Genomic DNA, 12,505 nt, shown 5'->3' with positions numbered 1-12,505 from the left:
CAAATATATTAAGTCCATTATTTCTTTAAGAGAATAATATACACACAACTTGCCACCCTAAATGGAGTTATCCAGACACTTTAGCTTAAACACACTAGATTAGATAAAACAACAAAACAAGTTTATTGACTACAAAGAGAGAGATTTTAAGTGAGTACAAGCAATGAGGTACAGGAGTCAGAAATGGCTACAAGAAAAATAAAGATAAAATTCATTCTAGTGCCTGACAAACTATATTAGATTGAAAACAAAGTTTCTCACCACGTGCTTCCAACAGTATTACTGACTAAACTCTTCAGGTCAGGACCCCTCCCCCAGAGTCCAACGGCTGCTTCTTTTGTCTTCTCAGGTGCAAAGAGTGAGATGGACAGGGAGAGAGAGGAGGGGTCTCTTGGGGTGTTTGCCCCTTCTTTTTATAGTGTCAGTCCCTCTCTGAAAAGCATTTCCAGCTGAGAACCAAGAGACAGGGGCTGGTGGACGAAGGAGACCTCATGCTGTTTCTTTCCTAAGATGCAGATCTCTTTGTCCCTGCCCCTCTTTCTTGCCAAACAATGGTCACTTGATAGATGATGACTGTCATAACTATAAAGGGAAGGGTAACAGCCCTCCTGTGTACAATACTATAAAATCCCTCCTGGCCAGAGACTCCAAAATCCTTTTACCTGTAAAGGGTTAAGAAGCTCAGGTAACCTGGCTGACACCTGAACCAAAGGACCAATAAGGGGACAAGATACTTTCAAATCTTGGTGGGGGGAAGGCTTTTGTTTGTGCTCTTTGTTTTGGTGGTTGTTCGCTCTTGGGACTAAGAGGGACCAGACATCAATCCAGGCTCTCCAAATCTTTCTGAACAAGTCTCTCATATTTCAAACTTGTAAGTAAACAGCCAGGCAAGGCGTGTTAGTTTTATCTTTGTTTTCTCAACTTGTAAATGTACCTTTTACTAGGGTGTTTACCTCTGTTTGCTGTAACTTTGAACCTAAGGCTAGAGGAGGGTCCTCTGGGCTCTTTAAGTTTGATTACCCTGTAAAGTTATTTTCCATCCTGATTTTACAGAGATGATTTTTACCTTTTTCTTTAATTAAAAGCCTTCTTTTTAAGAACCTGACTGATTTTCCTTGTTTTTAGATCCAAGGGGGTTGGATCTTGATCCACCAGGAGTTGGTGGGAGAAAGGAGGAGGGATGGTTAATTTCTCCTTGTTTTAAGATCCAAGTGGTTTGGATCTGTATTCACCAGGGAATTGGTGAAGAGTCTCTCAAGGCTACCCAGGGAAGGGAATTAGCACACTGGGAGTGGTGGCAGCGGACCAGATTTAAGCTGGTAGTTAAACTTAGAAGTTTTCATGCAGGCCCCCACATCTGTACCCTAAAGTTCAGAGTGGGGAAGCAGCCTTGACAATGACCCATCAGCTTTGTTGACACCTGGCTGGGGCATCAGCTTGCCCTCTGTCTTAGAGAAACTGGTTTAGCCACTTCCCAAACTGATTTGGGAAACACACGTCAGACATGATGTCAGCTTATGTTAACAACTTCACACATAATGTTTCCACAAGCATTTTACCACAATATGTTATGAGATTTCAAATGATGCCTCCCAACGTGTGCCTTGTACAAAGGTCATTACAGTAGTGTTTTGGATGTGAATACAAGGGTGTATCCAATCAAAGGAGGGATGGAAGGTTTGGCAAGTCAAATCTACAGTATGCTGGATGGATTCCAATTAGCATGCAATAGAAGTGAGAGAAGCAAGAGAGAAGAGGCTTGTTGTGAATGGGATTAATAGGAGAAAGCAAGGGAAACTAACCACTGCACTTCTTCCCACACAGTTAAAAGCTTGCATGGATAAAATCAGCTGAGACAATTCTCTTCTCTCAAGGCCAGGAACTGTGGTAACAGATTAAGTCGTCTTATTTTTACTGTCAGACCTACTGATACAAGAAGCCCAGAGACCAATGACATTAGCTGACCCACGGTATATATCAGAACTAGAATAGCATGGTGCACTGGGAAAAGTTATAATAATCCAAAACATTGGGAAAGTTTTTATTACCAAACTTGGCAATTTTTAGCCAGCCTGACAGAGCTCCAGTGTGGGGGATAATGAATGCCGGATAGAAATGCAGCAGCTAGCAGAAACTCACTGCAGGATGGATCAGAGGAGATTTTGCTGTCATATTGGAAAACAAAATGGTGCTGTCTTGCACCACATGTGCTGAAGTCATCAGGGTGATATTTCTGGATGGCTCAGGTCCGCCTCTTTTATGTGTATTTGACATCTGATCCGTGCCCTCTGAAGTCTATGAAAGAGCTCCCAGTGACTTTAGAGGCACTTTATGTGCCCATGGAGCCCACAGTGAAGAAACCACGTTCCTGAAGCAAGGAGAAATTGTAAATGGCATGAAACCTCACCGATAATCATGGATGTACCAGTAAAGCAAGACCTTAGACAAACAGTGAGGGGCAAACTGAGAAGAATATTCAGCAAGGGGGTAGTTCAAATCTCCAGGGAAGTAAGCTCTTGAGTGCACACCTCTCTGTATTTCTGAGACATCATAGGCTACTTAGGTAAGGGGCCAGAAGGAAGTAATGGATATTGCAACATCCAAGTGGGAGTGAATGATTTATCTGCATGATTGAAGAGGAGAAAATGAGAAACTCCTACACCTGTCCTGAATAGGCATGCTGGTGTGGTCCAATGCACTTTGAGCATGAAAGTGTCCATCTGCCATTGACACTTGAGTCCACCTGTGCACATGGGAACTGAGCCAAAGCCATTGTCATCTCACACTTGCTAAGAAAGCAGACTGCAGAGAGCATTAGAGGGCAGGTGATCTTCCAGCTGAAACATCTCCACATGGGAACAGACTTCAGAATAATAATGTATAAAAAGGTTGAGAGTTTATGCCTCATATTAATCCTACCACTGGATCAAATATTAGAAGGGGAGATTTGTATTCCAACCATCACCCTCTCTTTCCCCTTTCCCCACAACATTGATCAGCTGAAACTGGGCCCACCCTTGAAAGTTCGACTAGACAATAGCAATGAGACACTTTAAGCCAGGGGTCTCAAACGCCCGGCCTGTGGGCCATCTGCAGCCTGCGAGCCTCCCCAATATGGCCCACGGGGCTCCAGCAGTTTTGGGGCTGGGTCTCTCCTTTGGCCCCACCTGCCTCAGGCGCTGCCCCCTCAGGGGCCCCGGCAGTGCAGCGGAGCTGAGCGGCATCTGCCTGTTCACTCCAGTGGCTGCCAGCCCGTCTCTTCGGACTAGGGGCAGGGCGGGGCTGTGCCTCTGCACGCTGCCCCCGCCTTGATCGCCCCTGCGACCAATGGGGCGGTGCAGGGGCGGTGCCTGGGGGCAGAAGCACATGGAGGCCCCCTGGCCCGCCCCAGAGCCCCAGGTAAGCGCCACACCCCCAACCCCCTCCCAGAGCTTGCACCCCCACCCCCTCCCCACATACCTCCTCCTGCCCCCAAACTCCCTCCCAGAGCCTGCACCCCCTCCCCACACCTCCTCCTGCCCCCAAACTCCCTCCCAGAGCCTGCACCCCCTCCCCACACTCCCCCAGCCCCCAAACTCCCTCCCAGAGCCTGCACCCCAGACCCCCCCACCCAAACTCCCTCCCAGAGCCCAACCTCTCACCCCTTCTGCACCCAAACTCCCTCCCAGAGCCTGCACCCGAATCCCCTACCCCAGACTTCCTCCCCAACCCAAACTTCATCCCAGAGCCGTAGGTAGGTGGGGGGGGGGGCGGAGTTTTGGGGGGGTGGGTTCTGGGCAGCACGAGTGACATTGGCCCGCTGGGAGGATTTGAGGACTGTCACTGGCCCTAACGTATATTGAGTTTGAGACCCCTGCTTTAAGCTCTTGTGTGGTAAGTGCATGATAGACACTTTGCTTGCTGTGTCTGCGTCGCATGCAGAAAGATGATCACAGGAGTGCTACTAGTTTTGCCCAATATGTTATTAGTTGAGGAAGCACTGAGCAAAGGGATCAACAGCAGGGCAGCTGTGAGTTCCTCCCAGTAAGTGGATGAAGAAGAGAAAATAAGTTGATGATGGAATTCCTCATAAGTTGGACTAGGAGTCCCTTCCCATCCAGAAGCTGGAGACAGTAAAGTGAGGACTCCTGCAGCAGAGGCACTGTAAGACAAAAGGAAAGATCTGTCCCTCTTTCCCAGAAACCAAAGGGAAGGGACAGAGAAGGGATGCTGTTGTGCAGCCTTATCACGGTATTCATCAGTATGTGACAATGCTGAGTCACAAAATGATGGAACACCAGCACATATTGACACAACATCATGACACAAATGTTGCAATTCAAGAGCAGGATGCACACATTTTATGTTTTTTTGTAGCTCCACTGAATGACAAAATGGTCCTTTACCTATTAAAGGTAAGTTCTACTTAGATAATAATTTACACACAAACACAGTATGTTCTCAGGACAAAAAAAAAAGGAAAAAAAATAATAAAAGGTTAAATTGGAGCGAAGGCCGCACATATGTTCAAGTTACACATTCAAAATATAAGAAATTAGGGGCTCGTCTACATGGCTAGTTAGTGCACAGCAAGCTGGGGTGTGAACATACAGTGCACTAGCCCTGCCATGAACTAATTAGCCTTGTAGATAAGTCCTTAGTGACAGAAAAACAGGATGCTATGTCAAGTATCAGAAGGGTAGCAGTGTTAGTCTGAATCTGTAAAAAGTGTCATGCTCGTTCTTAGGTAATTTATACTGGCCATTGAGGGCCTGAGGTTGGAGAATGGCACAGGAGAAGGTGAATTCCCCAATCTATCATTAGCACACTTGAGAGAGAATTTCAGTGTTAACTACCCTGACTAGCTACTGCCCTCAGAACTCACCACCAACATGCTCTCACCAAACATAGCTGCCTCAGCTTCTCCTATTTTGTTCCCAGTTTAATGATTTCTGAGACCTAATTGGGCTAACTTCCTCCCCTCCCAGATACCCAACTAGAACAACAGCTTGAGGGCACTTCCTGTTAACTCCGTAATAAAAGTGTCCTGGGCGGATAAGCACACCATTCTCCAGCCTTAGAGTTATTTACTGTGCTCATGATGTAATTGTTACCTTGTGAGCAGGAAGTGCCCTCCAGAAAACATCTAATTTGTATTCATTGGATACTCAGAGGAGAGCAATGTTACATTTGATTAGTCTCAACAGGTTTGGCTTGAAGATTTAATCGCTTTTAAGGAGACCTAATTTTTGTGACTTCAGTCAATGCTTTTCTTCTCTGCATGAAATCCTCACACACAGGCCCTGCCTCTCTACAATTACCACAAGCATAAACTGCTCTTCACTTTCTACACTAGAAATTAAGTACAAACGATTCCAGGCAGACTTACATCAGCCACTGGGATGAGAGTGTCGGCAAGCTGACCAATCCGATTCTCTCTGTACAGCCAGGACATTAGCAGTATTCCCAGAGCCATGTCAATGAGGAGAGAAACAAAGATATTGGCTTTCCTGCATTCAGGAGAAAGAACAACAAAATTAGAGCACAGGAAGAAGGCTGTTTCGTGTTTGGATAACAATCATCACCAGCTTCATTTACATAGTGCTTTTCATTTCTGAAGGCCATCAAGACTCTTTACTGAAGATATACACCAGGAGTGGCCAAACTGTGGCTCGCGAGCCTCTTTTACTATTAAAGTGCAAGCCCTCTCCACCTACCAGACTGAGGGGGAGGGAAGCTTAGGACCGGGTGGTTGGGTAGGAGCTTCTGTCCAGCGGGGAGGAGAGTCTCAGGACTTCAGCCCTCTGGGATACACCTGCCAGGGCTTGGGGCTTCAGCAGGAATGGAGCTGAAGCCCTGAGACCCAGCTCGTGTGCTCCAGCTCTCGAGCTTCTGAAGATTGCTTGGTGGGTCAGTGAGTTTGGCCCCCCCGGTATACACAGAATAGGGACTGCTTTCCTATCACTAATATACTGCTGTCTCTAGGGTCAAACACAGCATCCATGCTAAGCCAGAACACTACACAACAGGTTTTCGCAGGGGGACTGAATAGTTGGATTGAAATTCCAAGAGGAATGTTAGGTAAGCACTCAAGTTGGGGTTCAGCTATGATAAATTCACCATCACTTGGAGTATTTAATTCGAGATCAGAGGCCTTTCTAAAAGGTATGCTTCAGTTCAACCACTAGTCATTGAGCTAAATAACGTTTACTTACACTGTAGGGTAGAATAACTCCCCCCTCACTGCAAGAGTTTCTGGATGAAATTGTATGGCTTGACTTACGCACAAAATCAGACTAAATAATCATAGTATTACTTTCGGCCTTAAAATCTATTAGTGTATTTTAAGTATTCCCTCAGAGTCAATGACTATAATATCTGAGCACCACATAGAGTAAGATTTGCACAGTGACTGCCTTAAGGAGTCTATATCCATCTCTGATCTTTGCCTCTTCCTCCTCTACTCACTGTGGGGTTTTGTGTTTGCTTGGTTTTTCTGTTACTTGGATGTTTATTGCCACTCCTTGTCTTCAGTTACCAGAGGATGGATCTTCCAGAACACTGGGATAAGGGGGTGGGGATTGATACTCTTACTCTTGTGGCAAGTGCCATGGAACCTTGATTTTATATCCCATCTGATTAATTCAATGCCTGTGAAAGCAAAGGCTCTACAGCAGTGGTTCTCACCCAGGGGTTCGGGGCCCCCAGGGCGGCCATGAGCAGGTTTCAGGGGGGCCTCCAAGCAGGACCAGCATTAGACTCACTGGGGCCCAGGGCAGAAAGCTGAAGCCTCACTGCATGGGGCTGAAGCCCAGGGCCCTGAGCCCTGCCACCCGGGGCTGAAGCCTGAGCAACGTCGCTTTGCAGGGGCCCCCGTGGCATGGGGCCCCAGGCAACTGCCCAGCTTGCTACCCCTGGCTTTTGTATGCAGAAAATCAGTTGTTGTGGCACAAGTGGGCAGTGGAGTTTTTATAGCATGTTGGGGGTCGGGGGGCTCAGAAAGAAAAAGGTTGAGACCCTATGCTCTACAGAACTGCAGAGCAAGTTTTCCCTGTGCAGCTCGGCCAGTGCATCCCTGTCCTGTTTCCCAGGCTAGCTTCAGTGACACTAAGTTTCTGGATGGAACTTAAATGTTTCTTAGAATAGCAGAGATGTTCTGCAGGCACAAGTATGTGTTGTGGGGCAGGGGGAAAGGGATTATATGAGGAAGAGACTAATGGGATAGTAAAAGTCTCTCTCACACGGCAACTCCACAAAAAAGTAAAGCCACCCCCACATATTCCTGTAAAATCATATTACTGCTACAAAACAAGATGCTTCTCCAATAAAAAACAAGCCAACCATTCAGTGCAGGAAAACAACTGGGTGGCAACCTCAGGGGTCAAGGACTCAGTGGGCTGTCAGAACATACACAGCATACCTCATTAGCTGGGTCTGGTTCTGAGCCTTCCTGTTGCTGCTGATGATCTGGAGGTGCTCCAGTCGGTGCCCCAACTGTTCACAAGTTGAGAGTTTACTCCAGATGAAAGACAAAGGCCAAAACTTCAGCACTCTGCAGAAACACAAGGGGAATCCTCTCTAATACTTTTGTCAGTGAAACAGGTGATATGATGCTTGTACAAATTTCCACACCAAACAATTACTTCAGGTCAATTTATAGTTGTGCACACACAAGTGGTTTGGGTGCAGAATAATTTTTTTAAAATTAGAGATTTAAAAACCTTCTACCATTAGAAAACTAAGCAATGCCCTTCAAAACAAGACACCCAAATTACCTTAACTCTGCCCCCATAAAGATGACAGTCTACCAGCTTCCCTTGTGTCAAATTCATTCTTCAGAGAGGGCTGAATTCCATTTTTTAATAATGGCTTGTGGGTCAGGGTGTATGTGTAGGACTGCACACAACCCTCAATCCACAGCAGATCTCCTACTAATGGGAGGTTTGCATAGTGAGCAATGGTACAATATGGCCTTTTTGCATTAACTACCTTTTAAAGTTGGGATTATTCACACCCAACCCTTACTGAATTTCACTGAAAACTGGGCGCCTTTGAAAATCCCAGACTTAGTTATCATGACTGTCTACTAAAGTGTCTGACTGCAGCATGGCTAAGCAGGAAAAATTATCCAGTGGGGGTCAGTTCTTTACTGAAGTCAATAGGTGTTGCACCCATTTCTATCGGAGCTTAGTTTGGCCATGGGAGTATTGGGGAGGCTGCAGCATACATTACATTAAGGGTAAGTGAGCTTCTTTCTCTATGCCCACCTATTAGTTGCCTTTTCAAGGACATCACCCCTCCGTTCCAGTTCCTTGGTATGTTCATGTAAGCTTCACTCAGTCTGCACCCCCACTGAATGCCAAATCTGTGCAAGTTACCCTACTTTGCTCTTGAATTTACATCACTGCTGGATCTGGATTTCCATGGGGCTTACACCTGCTTTCTCGAAAATACTGTTGGCTGAATTTAGCCTGGGGTCTAGCAGCAGGAGCATGTGTTTAAAAGTGGACAGCATAACATATCAACTGGGCCTTGTGCTGCAATTCATACATCATTCTAGCTATTCAACCACAAGGAGAGTAATCCAACCCACAAACAGTAACTGGGTGGCTGGCTGAGAACTTTGCAGGATTCAGTGAAGGTGCACCTCTGGTCCTTTTCAGTTGCACTCCACAGCGGGTTTGTCAGTTTAAAACCCAGAGCCTTGGAGGGATTAATCCCTCCCTCCCCCGCCAATTTTGATGTTAGATCAGGGGTCGACAACCTTTCAGATGTGGTGTGCCAAGTCTTCATTTATTCACTCTAATGTAAGGTTTTGCATGGCAGTAATACATTTTAACGTTTTCAGAAGGTCTCTTTCTATAAGTCTATAATATATAACTAAACTATTGTTGTATGTAAAGTAAATACGTTTTTTAAAATGTTTAAGAAGCTGCATTTAAAATTAAATTAAAATGCAGAGCCCCTGGACTGGTGGCCAGGACCCGGGCAGCGTGAGTGCCACTGAAAATCAGCTCGCGTGCCGCCTTTGGCGCACGTGCCATAGATTGCCTACCCCTGTGTAAGATGCACTGGCTTTGAATCCTATGCAGTGTACTCTGAATCATTCTCCTCGATTCAGGGAATCTGAATAATTCTGCTCTTCAGTACAGCCATCCATCTCACAGCCAAATTAATGCACTGTTCAACTGGCCTGTCAGGGTGTAACATCCAAAGAGACAGAGGAAAGAACAGGTGGAGGAGGAAAAGCACAGTAGGTTATTACACTGGCCACTGATCTCGCAGACCTGACTTCACAGATGCAATGAGGCACAAGTGGAGATGAGTTTTCTTTTCTGATCATGTTCTAACCCCATGGTTCAAAAATTAAGGCCTACAAAACATTTGCTGAGGCAAAGAATCCTGCTACAAATGCAGGAGAAAGGGAGAGATCTTCTTCCCCTTTCCAATGAGGTTGTCCACAGGCGGCCAAAATTTAAGAACCCACTGTTCCAGTCAACATCTGCAAGCTCCTCCCAGGAGATAACTGATTTGGGGGTTGGAAATCTCCCTTGCCTCACCCCTTACTTTGAACACCGGTAAGAAATGTGAGAAACAAGCCATTTTGAAACTAGATTGGTGCTCCAATGTCTTTGACAGTTGATATTGACATCAATGTCTTTGACATCTCCATGGACCTTTGTTATGAGACACGGTCACAACTGAACTTTGTGAGAGATCAATGCCACATCTAATCCTGGACCCAATGCAGCAGCAGAGAGGTGATAAGAATACTGTGATGTTGCAGTCTATATGATTTTATAAAAATATGCTAATGAGTGAATATAATGTAACTGGAATATGCTTCATGCAAAAGGTCTCTTGTAAGGTATCATTACAAAGCTTATTGTCTACTAAGTGTGGTCATCCTATTTGTATGACGGTATCACTCTTGTATCTGAAACTAGAAATATGAAATATAACTCTGAGGGCCTATTGTAATTATGCAAAGTGTGGGCAATTAATGGTGGTTTGGAATCTTTATGGCTCCCATCAACCAGGACAATTGACTGTGGATGGCTCTGTTTGCAGGCAGGCCTTCCTGTGAGTCAGGCTGGGAGGAATGAAGGCTTGGGGTCTTACAGTGACATGTGATCATGTCACCTGAACTGGAATCCATCTTTAACCTGGTGTTTTTCCAGTGAGGAGGGGTGGGAACCCAGAGGGACAAAGGATTCCCGTCTTACGCAAAAGATATATAAGTGGGTGGAACAGAACAAAGGGGCAGCCATCATGAGAAATCCCCTAGCTACCACCTGAGCTGGAACAAGAGCTGTACCAGGAGAAAGGATTGTGCCCAGACTAGAAAGGAGTCCAGTCTGAGAAAAGAAACTTATTGAAACATCTCTAAGGGTGAGATTTTAACCTGTATTCAATTATATTACTGTATTAGGTTTAGATTTGCGTGTTTTATTTTATTTTACTTGGTAATTCACTTTGTTCTGTCTGTTACTACTTGGAACCACTTAAATCCTACTTTCTGTACTTAATAAAATCACTTTTTACTTATTAATTAACTCGGAGTATGTGTTAATACCTGGGTGGGCAAACAGCTGTGCATCTCTCTCTATCAGGGTTATAGAGGGCGAACAATTTATGAGTTTACCCTGCATAAGCTTTATACAGGGTAAAACGGATTTATTTCGGTTTAGACCCCATTGGGAGTTGGGCATCTGAGTGTTAAAGACAAGAACACCTCTGTTAGCTACTTTTAGGTAAGCCTACAGCTGTTATGGGACATGATTCAGACCTGGGTCTGGGTTTGCAGCAGGCTAGCAAGTCTGGCTCAAACCAGGCAGGGCACTGAAGTCCTAAGCTGACAAGGTAGGAAGGCAGGGGCAGAAGCAGTCTTGGCACATCAGTTGGCAGCTTCCAAGGGGGGTTCTGTGACTGAACTTTGTGAGAGATCAATGTCACATCTAATCCTGTACCCAATGCAGCAGCAAAGAGAGGTGATAGGAATACTACTATATTTTGGATGCTTGTCCAAATCACAAAACCACTACATCCTGCAGACGCTGTTCAAGAGAAGCCCAGCACTGGAATAACAGAGGATGTTTAAAATGTTGTTTTGAGGAAGTCTGTGCAATGCGTGTCTGTACTATGCCTGATTCTCTCTCTTTTCTTAGTACTAAACTTCATCAAAACCAGCCTCCACTCCTCACTCCCAGCCAAAAGAAATGAGAAAGAAAAAGCAGTAATCTTGAAAATATATCTAATCCAGACACACAGAGAAAGAGACCAATAAAGCGATTGTAGGATCAGCTATGGAAATTTCCATTTGTAATAATATCCAAGCAAGAAAAGCGAAAATACTTCCAGGATTTTATGTTACCCCTGCAATGTAAGGAAAGTTGCCGCAAATGCTCCTGTTTGTTTTTCAGCCTTATAGGATGCAGACTGGTTTCTTACAAATGTATCAGAAAATTCTAATATGGAGCAGAATGACTGGCTTTTATATCGTTACACTGTTTAAATGGAAAAGTTCTGAGCAATGAGTGTGGATATCGGGGGTGTTTTCAAATGCGAATAATTTAACGTACTTTGCACAGAGAGTCGATTTTTCAGTTCAGATAATTTGTTCCAAGACTGTGGATGGATACCGCAGATTCTAGATGAAAAGCAATATATTTGAATCTGGACTGCACACAAATGTGAAAGCTCCATTAACTAGAACCTCTTGGCTGCCTTGTTGCTCTGTGCTACAATTCCAGGAACAAAGCCTCCCTACTGGGTGACGACTCTGAGTCAGATAGTATCAATAGGAAGCCATTAAGCAGCTTATTTTTAAAAAGAGGAACACGTGGCATTTACTGCCCCAATATTAAATTATTCTAATGCTCTTAATAATGCACTGGAGACCTTTCAGCGTTAATGGTAGTTCTGCACACAAACCCTAAAAATTAAGCTGCAATTACAACTGCTAGGCACAGGGTGGTGCTGAAGAGATGTCTATGTTTCAGATCAATGTACCTGCTACAGAATGTGTGGGCATTTTGTAAGTCTGAATCATTGAATCACTGTATGCAGCCTATGTTGTTGCCAGGGAAATCTCATTTATGAGATTTTTACATGTGCCATCCTATCTGCATGTGCAGGTATAGTTTCGTAAAGAATCATACAAAAAGCCCTGAGTTTGGGTGGATTTCAGTAATCAAATCCTCCAGCCCATCAAGACTAATAACCCCTTCTAACCCACTCACTGCACAAAAGCTTGGAAAGACAGATAAGCCTTGCAGCATGCCCCAAAAAGCATCAAACTTGGTCTCTGTCAGCACAAGGCGAGGACACGAGTTCCAGAACTGAGGTCCCTTCACGAAATCACCCTGCCAGAAGCCCCTTCTTATTAAACCAGAGAACTGTTAGCTCAAGCACCCCAGGTGATCTCATCTACTATGGTACAAGACTGTAACTAAGGTACCCTTAGCTGCAATATTTAAGGTAGCCAGGATCCAAATCATTTGACCTTTATAGATCAAAACCAACA

The 12,505-nt window shown here is 44.9% G+C and overlaps 1 protein-coding gene across 4 annotated transcripts in view; it reads right to left on the bottom strand.

Annotated features, from left to right (window-relative positions):
• Positions 1–12,505, bottom strand: part of PIGQ (phosphatidylinositol glycan anchor biosynthesis class Q) — a 41,428-nt gene that overhangs the window by 18,986 nt on the left and 9,937 nt on the right. For all 4 annotated transcript variants that reach the window (XM_034783941.1, XM_034783942.1, XM_034783943.1 and 1 more), the window contains exons 3-4: positions 7,400–7,531; positions 5,369–5,489 (exon numbers count right to left, since the gene is read on the bottom strand). In XM_034783941.1, the coding sequence (XP_034639832.1) occupies positions 5,369–5,489; positions 7,400–7,531 (253 nt within the window). The remainder of the gene's footprint in view (positions 1–5,368; positions 5,490–7,399; positions 7,532–12,505) is intronic.

Source organism: Trachemys scripta, chromosome 10, assembly GCF_013100865.1.
Source record: "Trachemys scripta elegans isolate TJP31775 chromosome 10, CAS_Tse_1.0, whole genome shotgun sequence".
NCBI classification, from domain to species: Eukaryota; Metazoa; Chordata; order Testudines; family Emydidae; genus Trachemys; species Trachemys scripta.
This window is presented reverse-complemented; position numbering and strand designations above follow the sequence as displayed.